General features: G+C 46.2%; 1 protein-coding gene across 1 annotated transcript in view; it reads right to left on the reverse strand.

Annotated features, from left to right (window-relative positions):
- The window catches only part of Vwf (von Willebrand factor), a 162,995-nt gene that overhangs the window by 73,534 nt on the left and 71,896 nt on the right, over window positions 1–17,565 (reverse strand). The window contains exons 19-27 of the mRNA XM_027951103.3: window positions 16,268–16,371; window positions 15,045–15,183; window positions 12,442–12,576; window positions 10,277–10,423; window positions 7,341–7,481; window positions 7,036–7,149; window positions 5,349–5,505; window positions 3,542–3,700; window positions 2,499–2,634 (exon numbers count right to left, since the gene is read on the reverse strand). Of these exons, the coding sequence (XP_027806904.2) occupies window positions 2,499–2,634; window positions 3,542–3,700; window positions 5,349–5,505; window positions 7,036–7,149; window positions 7,341–7,481; window positions 10,277–10,423; window positions 12,442–12,576; window positions 15,045–15,183; window positions 16,268–16,371 (1,232 nt within the window). The remainder of the gene's footprint in view (window positions 1–2,498; window positions 2,635–3,541; window positions 3,701–5,348; window positions 5,506–7,035; window positions 7,150–7,340; window positions 7,482–10,276; window positions 10,424–12,441; window positions 12,577–15,044; window positions 15,184–16,267; window positions 16,372–17,565) is intronic.

Raw genomic sequence — 17,565 nt, forward strand, 5'->3', positions numbered from 1 at the left:
AGGGGAAGAAACAAATGATTCACAAAGAGCCAGCCGACACTTGTCAACCCTACAAAGTAGGACACTGCCCATACTCCCAGAGAACTGTCTTCCTGCTCCTTGGGAACATTCCCACCTAAGTGAGCCATCATTGTTAACCTCTGTTTCAAGATACCTGAAAAAGAATCTCTGTTGTTCTCGGCCAGATATTCAGTGATGACTTCTTTCCAACCGACATCTCTAACCACATTAATATTTAATTATAATTTAAACTTTCTTGCAAGTATCCCCAAGGATAAATATTGCTCTAAAATATTGACGCTGACCAGGACTTATAAATGTTCTATGGAAGATAAATTGCTTATAGTGCTGATTATAACAGAATTAAAGCAGTGTGGATTTTGAGTCATGTTTAATATGTTGGATTTTAAGGAAGAAAAGAAACTCTGGAGTAAAAAAAAAAATTGCAAAGATGAATAGACATTTGAAGTCCCAGTTTTATCTAGCAGAGTAGTAGATGGGGGGTCTTCCAGACCTAGGAAAATCAGTAGCAACTTCGTTCATTCCTACTCCTGTTATCTGCCAGGTGCTGACTGGCTAGACCCAGTGCCCAGGCCCAAGCCACCCACAAGTCTGTGTTGGAGCCATTGCCCACCCACAAATTCCTACAATACCAGCAAATGTCAGGCTCTCCTGATCACTTCACTCTTTTGCAAAGTGACAGGGTACACCAGATCATAGGCGAAATCAAGTTGCCCTGTTTGGAACCCATACAGGCTAGGCCTTCTCCTTTTTTGTGCCCTCTGCCTTTGAGCAACCTGCCTTTGGCACTCTGGGTAAAGCTGAGAAAGCAGCAATGCCCTGAGCCCTGGGAAGTGTTCCCTGTGGCGTGGCTGTCAGGCCTGCCATTCACACTGTTCACTTGATGCCTCAGGCTGTCGGCGTGTATGGCATGTACCACGGTAGCTTCCCCTCCCATGAGCTACCAGCAGAGCAGGCAGGGAGAGGCCTCTGAGCAATCCTGCCCTTTCAGCCCAGAGCTCCAAGCCAGCATTGGAATCGGAGTCTCCATTTCGGCTTAGAGAGGGTGGGAGGCAGGGTCTGACTGGAAAGTTACTTGTACTTCCTCATGATCCACACAATTTATTGCTTCAATCCTTAGTTAACGGTGCGTGAGTGACATACTTTCTAGTTTCCTGTGTTTGCTAGAAAACCCACCCCAGGCAGTGTTCACTCTTGTTTGCACAGATGGTGGCGGCAGGATTTGGCTCCCGCAGCTGTGACCACAACCCCTTCCCTAGTGAGTTGAGTTTCTCAAGTTTAAGTTCCCATTAGGTTTGATTGGTGTCAGGGAATCGTGTTGGATACATCAGCATTTTAATAAATGTTCCCTACTTATGGGCAGGACTACAGAAAGTTCAACACTTGCCCCAAGGACTCCCTCTCACCTCCCCAAAGGCCATTTTCCCAGAGGCAGTTCCGGTGAGAGCCCAGGGTGACAGCAATGAATGTCTTCTCTCCAGTTATGAAAGTGCTGTCCTGTGACTTTGACAGCAGCCCCAAGATGTCTATGTTGTACAAAGGGGTCAGGGGTTCATCTCACTTTCCTTGCCTGCATCCCCACCTTTTTTGAAAAATCTAGCTGGACATAGTGGCACACACCTGTAATTCCAGCAACTTGGGAGGCTGAGGCAGGAGGATCAAGAATTCAAAGCTAGCCTCAGGAACAGCGAGGCATTAAGCAACTCAGTGAGACCCTGTCTCTAAATAAAATACAAAATAGGGCAGGGGATGTGGCTCAGTGGTTGAGTGCCCCTGAGTTCAATCCCTGGTACCAAAGAAAGAAAAAAGAAATCTGATTTTCATATATTTGTCCTTGAACTGTCTCTCTTACTACAAGAACAGTAAGAGCCACAAAGAAATGAAAATGTTAATTACTCTGATTTGATCAGTACACACAGTATACATGTATTGAAATATACTGTACCCCACTAAAATATATAAGTATTACATGTTTTAAAGAGAGAGAAAGGAAAAAAAAAAGAAATAGAGAAACCATACCCTGTCTTCCAAAAAAACAAAAAACAAAAAAACAGGCAAAAACCTTTTAGGAAGTAAAAAACTTCAGAAATATTTTTTGGGGTGAAACAGTCTAGACTGCTCTTAAAAAAGAGAGAGAGAGAGATACACAAATTCTAGAAACAAACTAAACAATGAACTAAACTAAGTCATCAATGAATTAGCAATTTTACTAAATAAACTCAATGTCTCAGTTCACATAGCTAGGAAGTTTTATCCAAAGCCCAGCCTCTGAGCAAGCCCCACAGAGGACAGTAAGATTGGCCACTTCATCAGCAACTTAGCAAGGCCCTAAGCAACTTAGTGAGACCCTATCTCAAAATAAAACATAAAAAGAGCTGAGGTGCTGCTCAGTGGTAACGCATCCCTGGGTTCAATCCCTTCCCCTCCCCACCCCTCAAAAGACTGGCCACTTCAGACAACCAGGGAATCCATTTTACCAAGTCTGGCAGTGTGCAGGGTCATCGGGGTTCAAGGTGACTTTCCTTCCAGGGGCTAAGCGCCGGCCAGCCACCTCACACACTGGGCAGTCTTGGGGGTCGATGCAGGTCTGGAGAAGTTCATCCAGGATTTTCCCTGAACAGCACATCTCTCATTAGTAGCTGACCACTCCCCTTTCACATAAGGAAGGCTCTGCTTTCACTAAGGGGCCTGTCCCAGGAGCCATTCTGCCTGCCTCTCCAGAGGCCACCTCACCCCACAGGGAGGAGCATCCTGCCTCCTTCATACTTTCATTCTTCTTCTGCAAACTTGGAAGGAGGCTTCCCTCCCCCTGCCTCACCTCCTCCGAGCCTGGAATCTTATCTCCAAGGCCCTTTTCACTCTTTTGAAGAATGTATTCAATCATTTTAGAACTGCGCTATTCAATATGTCAGCTATTAACCATCTGTGGTTATTTATATTTAAATCAACCAAAATTCAATAGAATGAGAAAGTCAACTCCTCAGACACACTACTCAATAAGGCATCCACCACTGCATTCAATGAGGCATTCCCACCACTTGCCGAAGTTCTATCAGAAAGTGCTACTCTACGTATGACAAACCCCTAAACTGGCACAACAAAGCACTTTGTAGAAAGGACTCACAGTGTAGCTCAGGGGCAGAGCATTGCCAGCAAGGAGCAGGGTGTACCCTCCCTTACACACAGGCCATGCAGCACAAGGGCCCATGTTCAATCTCAAGCAACAAAGAGGGGGAAAAAGCATTTGATAGGACTAGGTGACTGTGTTTTGTGGTGTTGGGAATGGAACTTAAGTCCATGGGCATGATAAGCAAGCACTTGACCACTGAGTCACCTTCCCAGCCCTGGCAGGAGCTCCTCCTAGCAAAAGCCAGAGCTTGCCTGGCTTTGATGAAGGACCCACAGACACACCTGTTGTAGGGTTATGGGGTTGGAGATAAGGCACCACTGGCAGAGCTAAAATGAAGCAGAATGGGGAGGCTCCCATCCTCCTGCCCGGCCCACCCAGGGAGAGTCTCACCTGAAGGGCAGTGTGCGTGGCAGCCCTCCACACACTGCACAGGGCAGGCCAGAGGCTCAGGGTGCTGGCAGGTGACGGGACAGGCAGGCGCGCAGCTGTTATAGCGCCACTCACACTCATATCCATTCTCCCGGAGATTCTTCTCCTCACAGCTCTGGGCTGTGTAGACAGGAAAAACAGAGGCCATGAAATCACCCTACAACACCAGAAGCCAGGACTGCAGCAAAGGTCCCAGACAGACCCAGGGAGACAGACCCATGAGGTAACGACTGTAAGACAGGGAGGTGGGAAGATACCATCTCACTCCAGTTAGATTGGCAGCCATTAGGAAGTCAAACAACAACAAGTGCTGGCGAGGATGTGGGGAAAAGGGTACACTTGTACATTGCTGGTGGGACTGCAAATTGGTGCAGCCAATTTGGAAAGCAGTATGGAGATTTCTTGGAAAGCTGGGAATGGAGCCACCATTTGATCCAGCTATTCCCCTTCTCGGTCTATTCCCTAAAGACCTAAAAAGAGCATGCTACAGGGACACTGCTACATCGATGTTCATAGCAGCACAATTCACAATAGCAAGACTGTGGAATCAACCAAGATGCCCTTCAATAGATGAATGGATAAAAAAAATGTGGCATTTATACACAATGGAGTATTACTCTGCATTAAAAAATGACAAAATCATAGAATTTACAGGGAAATGGATGGCATTAGAGCAGATTATGCTAAGTGAAGCTAGCCAATCCCTAAAAAACAAATGCCAAATGTCTTCTTTGATATAAGGAGAGTAACTAAGAACAGAGTAGGGTCGAAGAGCATGAGAAGAAGATTAACATTAAACAGGGATGAGAGGTGGGAGGGAAAGGGAGAGAGAAGGGAAATTGCATGGATATGGAAGGAGACCCTCAGAGTTATACAAAAGTACATACAAGAGGAAGTGAGGGAAAGGGGAAAAATAATACAAGGGGGACAAATGAATGTCAGTAGAGGGGGCAGAGAGAGAAGAGGGGAGGGGAGGGGAGGGGAGGGGGGATAGTAGAGGATAGGAAAGGCAGCAGAACACAACAGACACTAGTATGGCAATATGTAAATCAATGGATGTGTAACTGATGTGATTCTGCAATCTGTATATGGGGTAAAAATGGGAGCTCATAACCCACTTGAATCAAAGTGTGAAATATGATATATCAAGAACTATGTAATGTTTTGAACAGCCAACAATAAAAAATTAAAAAAAAAAAAAAAGACAGGGAGGTGGGGAAGGCGGTGATCAAACCTGGGAACAACTACCAGAGTTGCCAATTGTGGAGACTCCTGGGATTTTTTTCAAGGACCATATTTATATTTATATTTGTTTTATATTTAAATCAACTTTCACAGCCCTGGCAGAACCGATGGTATGACTTGGTTTCCTACAGAAAAACATTTAGTTGTGTATGCCCAAGGAGGGAAGGCTCCTTATAAATAGGTGAGTTGATTACTAATAGTGGCAAATATGATCAGCTCTAAGTAAATACATATTTTGACTTTCTTCTCTTCACCAGTGTTCCCTCTCGTTCTTCTTTAATTTCTCCAGAAGAAAAGTCTCCATGCATTGACGTCCTGAATCCACCATGATTCTCCCTCATTATGTCAATGGTTTACTCACATGGCTGTCTTAACTCTCCTCAGCCCTGGACCATCTCTTTGCACACTATAGCTCTCCTTCTCTCCCACAAAGTGTCCTCTTGCACCCCACAAGGCCTTCAGATCTAGATACTCATTGGGTGAAGGGAGGGTATCTGAGACCACAAGGGTCATCAGGACTCACGGCACAATGTGGCCGTCCTCCAGGTCACCACCTTGCCATGCTGGGCACACACGTGGGCGTAGGCAGCGATGGTGTCACAGAAGCAGGAACAGTCCCCAATGGACTCACAGGAGCAGGTGTCGTAAATGCAGATGTCCAGGTATGGCTCAGGGTCCACCTGCAAAAGGAGTTCTCGGGTGGCCTGGGCCTAGGGCCAAGATCAAGGACTCTGGCTCTTGGTCTGGGTGAGAATCTTCTGGTGGCAAGTCATAGCATAAGTGTTCTCCAGGGTAGAAAGAGAAATGTAGGCCAATGGTCCCAAAGAGGGAACAGGCAAAAAAGCAAAATTCCTAGTTTCTCATCTTGATCCCAGCAAGAAATGTTAAATGAAACCTTTTGCAGAATACCATGTGCCTAAGAATATTTCAAAAGAACATCCCCTCTGTCCATCTTCCACCTGCCTCTTGCCACCTATCCATCCCATAATCCATGGATGTTTAGTTGTTTTTACATAAAACACACACACAGGGTTGTCACTCTTTCCTTGCCTCAGTGCATCAAAGAGAATGAAGAGATGCATCCGGACCCACTCAAGTTACCTCACTGAAGAGCTAAGTACGCTGGACAGTAGGACCTAACTGACCCCAAGGACACAGGAAGGAGGGGAGGCCCACCCACCACTTACTTTCAATTACACTAACCACCTTTCCTATCCCCCAAAACATGCCAGTACATACACCTGAGTTTTTCAGAATAGTTGTGATAGAAATGAATTCTCGCATGAAGCCGACCATTGTTTCTAAGACATTCCAACAGTCCTGAATTCCCTGGCTCCTCTCCCTGTCTACACTCTTCCAACTCAGATGCCCAGTGTCTCCACCAAAACAGGAATCCGAAGTATCCTTTGGATCTCCATGGACTGAGAGTTTTTGGATGGATAGAAAGAGAACTGAGATACACATATTCAAACAGCCTCGCCTGCATTGGGGGTACCACACAGCAGCAGGCCCGTGGGTGCAGCTCCGCATGGACATATGGACACACATTGCACACACACCCACATGCACGTGTACACTCACACATACAAAGAAAGATGGCGAAGTGCATTTAACTTTGGGGAATTCCTAATTGTCATTCGAGATAAAGACACAAAAAGAGGTAAAAAATGAAGACTCTGTAGGTAAGGCCAGAAAAGAGTCTCTGTGAGAAGAGAACTGGACACTAAATGGGTCGTTTGTTCACAGAGGGATCCTTGGAGGGCTCTGAGGCCTGGAGACAGAACAGTAACAGGAAAAGGAAATCCTTGGTTCTGTTGTTGGAGATAAAATAATGCCAAGGAAATAAACCCTAAGACCAGGCCAAAAAAGAAGCACTGGCATGTGCCAAGTTTCTTCTTGTGTGGAAGGAAGGCGTTGTACCAATCATCACTCCTCAGAAGCCATCAGCTTTCCCTCTGCTTCCAGCCTGTAACAGTGTCTTTTTTTAATTTTATTTTTATTTTTTAGTGCTGTGGGCGATCAAACCCAAGATGTCATGCCAAGAGCTCTACTACTAAGTGACACCCACAGCCCTGCAATGGGGCCTTAATGCAGATCCCTTCAAGACTCCAGGCTACTTAGTGTCCACTAGAAATCCGTGCTCTAGGCGCCCAAGCTACTGGGCCCACCCTTTCAATGACTCGGCCTCCCTCCACCTTTCAAGTACTTACCAGCTTGTGGCAGTCCTGGAAGATGTCACTGGTGAGGATTCTGCAAGAGGAATCCACCATCATCTGCTTCATGATGTTGTTATAGCAGGTGGCAGGGGACACGTCCAGTGGCACCTGGGTACAGAGAGGAGTGCACCGAAAGGCCCACAGTCAGGCAGTCAAACTGGCTCAACTCAACCCAGAAGGAGGCATGAGACCTGCTTTCCACCCCTGCCACCCACTGCCCACCTTCCATCACCAGGGAAAGGGGGACAATTCAGACAGCAGGCCTCTTGGGATCTGCCCACACAGAATCCGGGACGTACTTTTCTGGTGTCGGCACACTGTGAGCTCACTTTCCAGGAGTTCCCAAAGTCCACGGGGTCTTCCTCCACTTTGAGGTTGCTGCTGGTGAAGTCGTTGTTCTGAATGCCATCAAAATTCCCACATAGGCCACAGACTTGCTCCTGGATAGACAAATTGAGAAGATGAGCACTGTAGACCTCAGGGGCATACTCTAAGTCAGGGGAGGAAGAAGGTTCCAGTAACAAAGGATCAGGAGTCATCCGAGGAGGAGGAACAGAAGGAAGAGGAGAGGAAAGTGGGACAGAGACCCAGAGAACCGGAGTGGTCAGCAAAGCCTTGCTTTTGGCAAAGCCTTTTCCGTGGCTTCCTCGCTGATTCCATTTTGAAGTTAAGAAAACAGAGGCAACTTGTACACATCCCATTGTCAAGGGCAGAGGCCTGGAATCCCTGTTTGAACCATCACCTTCCCCAATAAGCCTCTGAGCAGAGAAAGGACCTGGTCAGTTATGACATCAGTGAAGCACAGAGGACCAGGAAGGGAACATTATAGTCCTGCTATACCTAGAGAGCCGCAGCCTGTTCAGGGCAGGCTGGCCAGAATTCTGCCATATGACAGAAATTGCCAGGGAAGACACAACCGATTCATCTATCACATGTGGAATGTGCAACAAGTCCTGAAGGAGTGGAAAGCATCAAGTAAAAACTAGGGAAAGAAATGGCAATATTTGGTCTAGGCAAGAAGAGCTGTCGTACTTTTGCAACATGGTTAGAACCCTGTCCTGGGGCAGAGAAAAGAGTTGCTTATTCTGTTTTGCTTCCGTAAGCAAGATTTGGCATGGTACCCTGGGTGCCATACAAGAATGTTCTCACAGTTGGACAAAAGGCCAAAGGGCTTTCTGAGGCCTAAGAGCTCTCCTGGGTAGCTGCTGCCCTCTCCCTATCCTCGCTAACTGTCATCCATCCCAAGGCCCTCCTTCACAGCCCACTCGCCTCCTGGTTCCAACACTCCAGACAGCTGCCACCTCAGGGTCTTTTCACATGCTCTTCCATCTGCCTAAGTCCTCTTCCCAGATAGTTACAGTACTCACTCCCTGTCTCCCCTGAGGACAATGATCACATGTCACCTCTTCAGACAGTCTCATCAGACCAAGTTATCTAAAGAAATGTCCCACAAAAATTTAATCTCCACCAGGATTTTAGAAGGTCAGATAGTGGCCTCCATCAAAAATGTGGGTATCCTAAACCCTAGAACCATGACTATGTCACCTTACATGGTGCTATAATTTTATGTGGTTTGGGTGTGCCCCCAAATCTTCATGTCCTGGAAGTCTGGTCCCAGTGTGATGATGTAGTAGGAGGTAGGGCTCAGTGGGAGTTAAGTAGGTCATTGGTGGCATCACCCTTGGACAAAATTAATGTAGTTCTCACAACACCCCAGCAGCTAATTCCCACAAGAACAAGTTTTTTGGGTTTTTTTGTTTGTTTGTTTTTTAAAGCCTGGCCTGATTCCCTCTGGCTTCCTTTGTCACCATATGATCCTTTCTGCACGTAGCCATTTCCCCTTCTGCTTTATTACCATGTTGTGATGCAGCCAGGGGATCCTCCCAAAGGCTGATAGGTGGGACCACCCAATCTTGAACTTTCCACTCCCAAACTATGAGCTAAATAAACCTCTTTTATATATAAAGCCTTTGGTATTTTGTTATAGCAACAGAAAATTGACAGCTATACAAGGGAAAGGGACCTGGATGACATGATTAGGTTAAGATCTTGAGATGGGAGATTATCCTAGATTATCTAGGGAGCCCAAGGTAACCACTGAATATGATAAGAGGGATGCAGGAGGGGTCATAGTATGAAAGGTGATGTGCCATAAAGAGACAGAGAGACAAAGAACTTGGAAGATGCTACACTGCTGTCTTTAAACTCAGAAGATGGAGCTACAAGTCAAGAAATGAAGGCAGCCTCCAGAATTTAGAAAAGATGAGGAAATGGATTCTTGCTCATGGAAGAATGGATTCCAGGAGGAATGCAGCCCTGCTGGCTGATTGTAGGTTTTTGATCTTCAGAATCACAACATAATAAATTTGTGTGGTTGTTTTAAGACACTAAGTTTGTGGTAATTTGTTATAGCAACAATAGAAAACAAATAGAAGGGTTAAATACACACAGACACACACATATATCTGATTTTTCCCTGCTATAACCACAGAGCCTTGGACAGTGTTTGACACAAACTAGACATTTAGTATTTGCTGAGTTTAATGGAATGAGTGATTTTCTTTCCAGCAATGGGATGGGTTGCCACGGAGAAGGAAGGACCATGGAGCCTCAATGGTATATATACAAGCTATAAATATATATGGCATTATCAGAGATGCTGCAAAGATCATTCCTGCCGAGACCAAATCAGCCACCATAGTAAACACAGTCACTTGTCACGTACATACCACTTAGAGAAATCAATAAAGTCCTAACAAACTGTTAGACTCTATACAAATATGGTCACCTTTCCCAAAAGTAAGTTATCAGAAAGTTTGCAAACAGCTCTCACAAAGTTTTGGCCTGTGTCTCAATGGTAAGGCAACACCCCAGAATGTTTTGTAGTGCTATAATGATATTTTGCATGATTTGTTTGCCTTTTTTGGGTTAAGAAATCTAAAGAAAAGTTAATATACCTAATCTTTTACTTTGCTCCTTTGTGCAAATAAACTTGCCTAGCAAGGCCAATTAAGACAGTTTGTGTCAGGGACCACCCTAATTTTTGCCATGTTCAACAAGCCTCAGTAAGAGGCAAAGCTAACTGCAACCTTGACTCCATAGCTTTATTTGTATGGGAGGCTGGACTGGAGGACCACCTTCCCCCAAGGTGATGGGAGGTGCCATTTGCTACTCAGAGAGCTGAAGAAGGTCCAAACAAGTCACAGACAAGAAAAAAGCATGAAAGGTTACTGACCTGGTATGTCTGCTTCAGGACCACGGAGATGGCCAGGTGGTGGTCCCAGACCACAGAGAGAGCTTTGCCCAGAAGCAGAATGATGTACCGGCCAGACTCCACCACCTCAAAGTGAGTCTCATCCTTCATGGGCCTCTTCACATTCACCTGAAGGAAGGCAAAACAGGAAAAATGAGAAGTAAAGGAAGGCACAAAAGTCCACATCTCTCTCTTCACATCTACCTCTCTGTCCCCACAGCTGATGAGTGCAGGAGCGGCACCCCTCCAGAACACACAAATGTCCCATTTGGTCAGAGCTCACCCCTGTGGCCAGCACACCTGTGTTCGTCTCACCCACCACCCTGCAAGAATCTGTGACTAAGGGGTGACGATAGAGGTGGCAGAGAATTCATAATTATGAGATTAAAAACACAACAAAACCAACTAACATAAGATCATCATCATTTTACAAAATGTGAATTTCTTTTTTATTCTTGGTCATTAACTACAAGGGTCCTCTAGATATGGTTTTAACCTGTCATAGCAAACACTGAAGCACTTCTGGTTGGTGATTTAAAAATCTATCCCTTTATAACAATAAATACTAGACTCTCCCACCACTTCCCACTCCCCCAGAGTAGCTATTATCAAGAGGCAGGGTCTGTGGAGATCAATGCTAGAGCCAGGTTTAAGTCTTTAGAAGGACTCTAGCCTGAACCCTTGACCTAGCCAAAATCATCAACAGTGCCAAACCCTCAAAGCCACTGTGCACACTGGGCTGCTTCTCAGACTTAGGAAATTAAGGCTGATACTAAGACCTGTCAACACTTTGCACAGGTCTCCTGAATGACATACCATGTGGATTTATCCCTCACGGGTCTGTATACCTCCTCTTCAATGTTACCAATGTCATCTGTCCTAAATAGAGTTCTTCTTTGAAATGGAGTTGACACGGCCCACCCACAGTCAATCACATTTGCTTGGGAGTTTTCTTCCATAATGATGAAGAGTTCACTTTCTATCCCCTGATGTCAATGGAGGCTTTTTATAAGAAAGTAGTGATGCAGGCTGAGACCATGGAAGAAAATGGGGATATCCGAACAGATGGAAGCCCAGATCTTGGATTGCCCTACTACCTATGTGAACCAAAATTGTGGCCTGTGGTGACCTGCCAACCTAAATGTATGTTTCTGGGCCCCACCCAGACCTTCTGCATTAGAATCTCAGGACAGAGTCGTGGTATCAGCATTTTAAACAAGATTTCCAGGGAGATTCCTGGGTAATCTTCCGAGAACCACTTCTTAAGCTTTCAGTATACAGGGGCTCAGTCTGTTTACCTCACTTTTGAGCTCTTTCAAAATATTTATCTTAAGGCTGGGGGCGTGGCTCAGTGGAAGAGCACTTGCCTAGCATATGTGAGGCCCTGAGTTTGATCCCCAGCATCTCACACATACACATCAAATGTATCTGAAGAGATCTTAAAAGTGTAAAAGAAAGTAAAAATCTCTAATAACATTGTGTGTGTGTATGTGTACACATACAGTAGCCCCTGTTTATTCAGTTTTGTTTTCTGCAGTTGCAATTAACTGTAGTCACCTGAGTTCCTAAAATATTAAATGGAAAATTCCAGAAATAATAAGTTTTAAATAATATTTATTATAATATATTGTTATAGTGGTTCTATTTATTATTGTTGTTGTTAATATGTTACTATGCCTAATTTGTAAATTAAACTATTATAATATGTATATATAGGAGAAAACCTCATATACACTAGGTTTAGTGCTGTTTTCAGTTTCAGGCATCAGCTGGGGATCTTGAAATGTGTCCCCACAGAAGAGGGATCATTGCATAGAGAAGGGAAAGTTCTCTTTCCCTCCGTGTTTCATGCCCTCTCCAGCAATAAGCACTGCTTGTTTCTACAGTTATGCAGACACCATTCTGCATCCTTCTCCACACACAAATGCAGACTTCAACCAAATTGAAACCTTGTTATCCATATTGATCTGTAACTTGTGCTGCTCATAGACTATGTCCAGGCCAGATGTGTAGCTGGACCTCGGTCTCTGTAATGGCTGTGTTACTCCATTCCCACAGTTCTGAGTGGATGCTTGATAAATGCTTCAAGCAAGCTGATAGGGGAACAAGGAGGAGCATGAGGTGGAGGAATTGAGGCTGGCTCTTACCTCGTTGTCAAATAGTTCAATCTCTCCTCCTTCCACCAGGATGGTGACTCGCTTCTTGCATTTCACTGAGGGGTAACTGCATCCCTCATTCCCCACAAGGATCCTAAATGTCCCCTGGTTACTGCCACAGTAATCCTAGGGAAAGAGGGGAGACAGAGAAATTTTAACCCTGCTATTTCTCCCAGAACAGAAGATGGACATCTTGTTCTTGTGGGTTTTTACATACGTGTTACAGGATGTTACCACATCCACAGGTGTGTGTTTGTGCCTGTGCATAAGCATGGGGTGGGGGGTAAACTCCCTCAGGTGTGTCATCCTCATTCATACAGGTGAACCTGGTTCCTATGTCAGTGAGGTACAGGTGTAATGATCACCAGGAGGAGAAGGAGGGGGAGAAGGGGAGGAAAAGTGGTACGTTGCATGCTTTGACAGAAGCTCCAGGCTAAAATCCCCTGCCTAGATCCCATTAATTCTTGGCCACATGCAGGTAATTAGGACAGTCTGACCACATGGCATCTTGAGATTCTCTTGTCTGGCTGAACCCTGTAGACTGCTGACCCAGAGGGTGTAATCAAAGAGGGCTCAACATCGCCCACAGCTCCCAAGCTACGTCTCTAGCTGGGTTTAGAGCAAAAGGGAGCACTAAGAGATCATTGATGGTCAATTGCTTAGAAAGTTAAGAAAAAGGAGACACACTCCTGGCAAATAGTTCCCCCATGGTGGCTACTACTGTGGTGGGATGGAATAAAGATAAAATATTCAATTTGGAGAAACAGTCTTGGCCTGTCACATGAGTAAATTTCATACCTCTCTTACACACATATACACACACTCTTATACATAAACATATGTGCACACATACACATGTACATACATACATATACTCATATATCCATATACACATACACATAAGTATGCACAAATATACATGTGCATACACTCACATATATCCATACACACAAATGCACATATATACATAACATATACACATATTTACACATACTCATACACACACACAACATCTGATCTTCCTCTATAAGACTATGAATCAGTCAACTTCCTAGGCTTGTTCAGCTAACTGGGTGTTGAATGAATGAATGGGGAAGTTAAAAGAGGGAACAAGGGTGTCAGTGATTTATTTGTGGTCACCAGCTAAGTCTTTTCTGAAGAAGAAAGGGTTAAGTCTGATAATAGTACCCAAAGGAAGCTACCGCAAGGGCAGGGTGCCCAGGACTAGCATCAAAAGAGGACAACAGGATTAGCTGTGGGAAAGGAAAATAAGTGACATACAACGGGCACAATTTGAAAGGGGATTCCTGAAAATGGGGCCACTTGGGAAAGTTTGCGTGGGCAGGGGAAGAGCTGGGGAGCAGGAGACGCTGACCAGCTGCTTCTTTTTGCACAGAATTTATTGTTTGTTTTTTCTGGATGCTCGGGTTTGAAACTGGCTTGGTAGCTAAATAGCAAAACTGATGTCACCCTGACTTCTGCCACCAAGGTGGGAGGTAGCCCAGTAATCAAAAGACAGGCTTTCATTTCTAACCCATGGAAAAGCTCCAGGGGGCACTCAGCCCAGGTCCATAGGTGTTCCTAAAGTACGCTCCTCCCTGGGCCAGCTGGGGTGTGTGAGGTGGAGGCAGGCTGGCTGCTGGAGCCCCAGTTAGCTCAGTCCCCTCCCAGCATTCTCTGCACATGCGGCCTTTGTCCTGATGCTCCCTGACTCCTAGGGACCTGCAGCTCCATCTCTGGGGCTGAGGCTCCTCCAGGTTTGTGGTCCTCCCTTCAGACCACACCAAACCCCCCAACCCTCCTCCCCTAGAGAATGGAGACAGAGAGACCACATTTGTTTAAAGCATCACAGGGCACAATGTCTCCTCCCTCTGGAGAAAAGCACTCAACCCCCTTGCTTACTCGTTTGGTGTCAACCAGCAAGAGAAATTTACAGGAATTTATGACGTGGAGAAGGGGAGGTAAAGGGGCTAGTGCCCTCAGTAGCTAAGGTTTCCTGACTTCTTTCTCATTCTGCCTTGCAGAGTGACTTTTTTGTGAACCTGTACCCCTCCCCCTCCTCCTCTTCCTCCTCCTTCCCCTCCCAATTTGAAATTGTACATGGTCAGAAATGAAAACAGTGGAGAATGCAATAGAATCAGAGGACAGGCATGTCATGTCAACCATCCCCCTGTCCAAGGCTGCTGCTCACCACGCAAGGGGGCTAGCAAGGCCCGGGTGGAGGGGTTTTGAGGTCCAGTTGGGCTTCACTTCCCAAACTGTGCATCCTGGTGGAGACTGACAGCTTTTTCTAACTCACATTAATGCTAATTTGGACTGAGTGTGACCTTATGCCCACACCAGTCCTACTCAACAAGTGAGCTTTCTAGGCTGTTCTTAGATACCTCCAGATGAACAGAAGGAAAACAAACACCACATTGAGTTTTAAACCGCCTACCTCTTCAGGCACCTCTTTCAAGGACTGGGAAATTACTCCAGTAAAACCAGACCCCAGAGTTTTTTCTACAGACAGGAGGGCAAAATCTGACCTGGAAAAGCCCTACTTGCACCTCCCACCCAGAGACAGCACCTCCCCTCCTCACTCCCATTCTTACCTGTGCCAGAACGTACTGGCATTCCCCAGGGAACATATATTTGAGCCCATCAAAGGTGAGGTAGTGAGCCATGCCAATCGCAGAGCAAGTAGCATCACACACGTAGTCTGTGCAATTCCACTTCCGGTCCCGACAGACACTAGGAACAGTAATGTAACATGACTGGGTGGGCACTTTGAGTGCATCTGGGTCTTAGGGAACCAGGAGGCACTGGAGGTACAATACTCCAAGTGCCACCCAACCCTCCAGGAAGCCTCAAGAAGTTAAGGGTTTGCAGCTAGTGGAACATGAGATTCACAGGCCCAGCACAGGGCCCAGAAGGACAAAGGGAAAAGATGCTGCTTTCTGGTTACAAGGGAGAAACTGAGGCAAAGAAGGGCAGGGGTTGTCCACGGTGGTCCAGGCAGCTGGGGAGGAGGCCCGGATCCTCTCTAGGCCACCCGCATGGATTTGTTCAGCCTTATCCTAGAAGCCACAAGTCGGCCTGATATTGGCCTCAGGGTCTCTGTGAAGCAGACACACTGAGGTTGAAATCCCTCTGAGGCTAATGGGAAGAATAAGACAGAACAGCAGGAAAGTTCTGAGTCTGGAAACTAGTAATGAACCACGAACTCCTGCCAGGAGAGGTTTTGTGTGCATGTAGCTATATGTTTAAATCTATAGTGATTTGCCAATGGCCACATGGCCCATCCCCCGCCATCCGTAACCAGAGCTGACCTTGGGAAGCCCACTCGTGCGTCAGAGGTGGTAAGCTCAGACCTCAGACAGCCCTGCCCGTCTGTCCACAGGGCCCCTTTCTAAGGCGGTGCAAAGGCAGGGTGAGTGAGAAGGGTGAGGGGTTATGTGAAGGATGGCCAGGGAGCAGAAGGAAACCAGCCACCCTTGCCAAGACCCCCCTCAAACTGCACCATTACAGGCACACTCATGGTCCTTGTGAGCAGTTTAAGACCTGTAAGAAAAGGACCCTCCTAACCCCACACTCGTTGGCAACTTGGCTATATGTAGGGCAAGGTGCTTATCTTCCCCCAGGGCCCATCTCCCTGAACTGAAAAGCTAATCAGCAACACAGTGCCTATCTGGGATGAGCACAAGTGATGGTGAATATTCTTCCATTTCACAGATGGAGAAACAGGCACAGAGAAAAGGAACAATGCACGCAGGTCACCATAGGGTGCCAAAGTAGCTGAGTCCCCAGGGAACAACTCCCCCACCCCCAGCCTCACCAAGTGTTGCAGTCAATCTTCACGGTTTCTCCTGGGGCGTACTCTTTGCCCTGGTGGAAGCAGGGACACCTTTCCAGGGCCACACATTTGTTTTCATGCCGGACCTAAAGAAAAAGGATCCAAAAGTCTCAAGTCCACAGGGACGGATCGGACATGTCACCAGAAGCTTGAACCTGCCAGGAGTCCAGCATAGGGATAGGGACTGAGCCATGGACAGCCTCAGCCACAGGCCATGACAGGAAGCCCACACCCAGCTGGGGCTTGGCAAGTGTGGGCACTGCCTACACTGTCACTCCTACCAACTGAGGATACTGACCACTTTCTACCCTGTGGTGTCCTGCTGGGGAAATGTAACCTGGGACACCCACGGCAGAAGCCCTAGAAATGTGCATACCCAGAGATCCAGTCATTCCACACAAAAGGAGTCTCCAAAGGAAACAGAGTTATGGGCAAAGATTAATGGAGAATTATTTATCACTGCAAAAAAAAAAAAAAATGGAAACCATCATGTGTTCAACGGTAGGAAAATGATTACATCCATTAAGGAATCCCAGGTGCTGGTGTCCTGTTGCACTGTTAGAATGACCCCTTGGAAGAATCTTCAATGATGCGGGAAATAGCTATGCTGTTAGTTTTTAAAACAAGGAAGAGAGCTGTACACACATATGGTCCTAATATTATATATTTATATATACATATTTCCAAAAAGAACTAGCAGAAAATAGAGACGTTGCCTCCAGTGGTGGGCTGGGAAGTACAGAGATTTTCTTTTCTGTTTTGTTTCTTTATTTTTTTCCCCAAATGTTCTTCAGTGAATGTGTATTATAATTAAAGAAAATAGATACATTTAATAAAATTAATCTGCATTCAGCACCTTGAAAATGAGAGCTGATTACTTCACATAAGCAGAGATTTACCAAAACCAGCCTCTGGGGCCTGCCCAAGCCACACATGCCCTTCATCTCCAGGCCCCTGACACTCTGACACATTCTCCACAGTGGTGTGCTCTGCCTCCCAGCCCTCCACCCTGGACAAGTTACTCATGTAATCTTATATTCCTCAGGTCCACTGGGACCAGAACCAGGGAAGAACTGAGAACCCCCAACCCCAGCAGACCTGGGGTTCTTAGCTGTTCACCTGGCCCCTGGCCCCAGTGGACTCAGGAAGAGCTAGCCAAACCCACCGGACCCCAGTGTGGAGATCTGCTTCGATCTCAACTCCAGGAACAGCTCTGGACATCTGTTCTGGCATGGCCTGACCTTCAATGCTTAGGTCACCCTGAGGTGAAGGGACCATGC

Source organism: Marmota flaviventris, chromosome 3, assembly GCF_047511675.1.
Source record: "Marmota flaviventris isolate mMarFla1 chromosome 3, mMarFla1.hap1, whole genome shotgun sequence".
NCBI classification, from domain to species: Eukaryota; Metazoa; Chordata; class Mammalia; order Rodentia; family Sciuridae; genus Marmota; species Marmota flaviventris.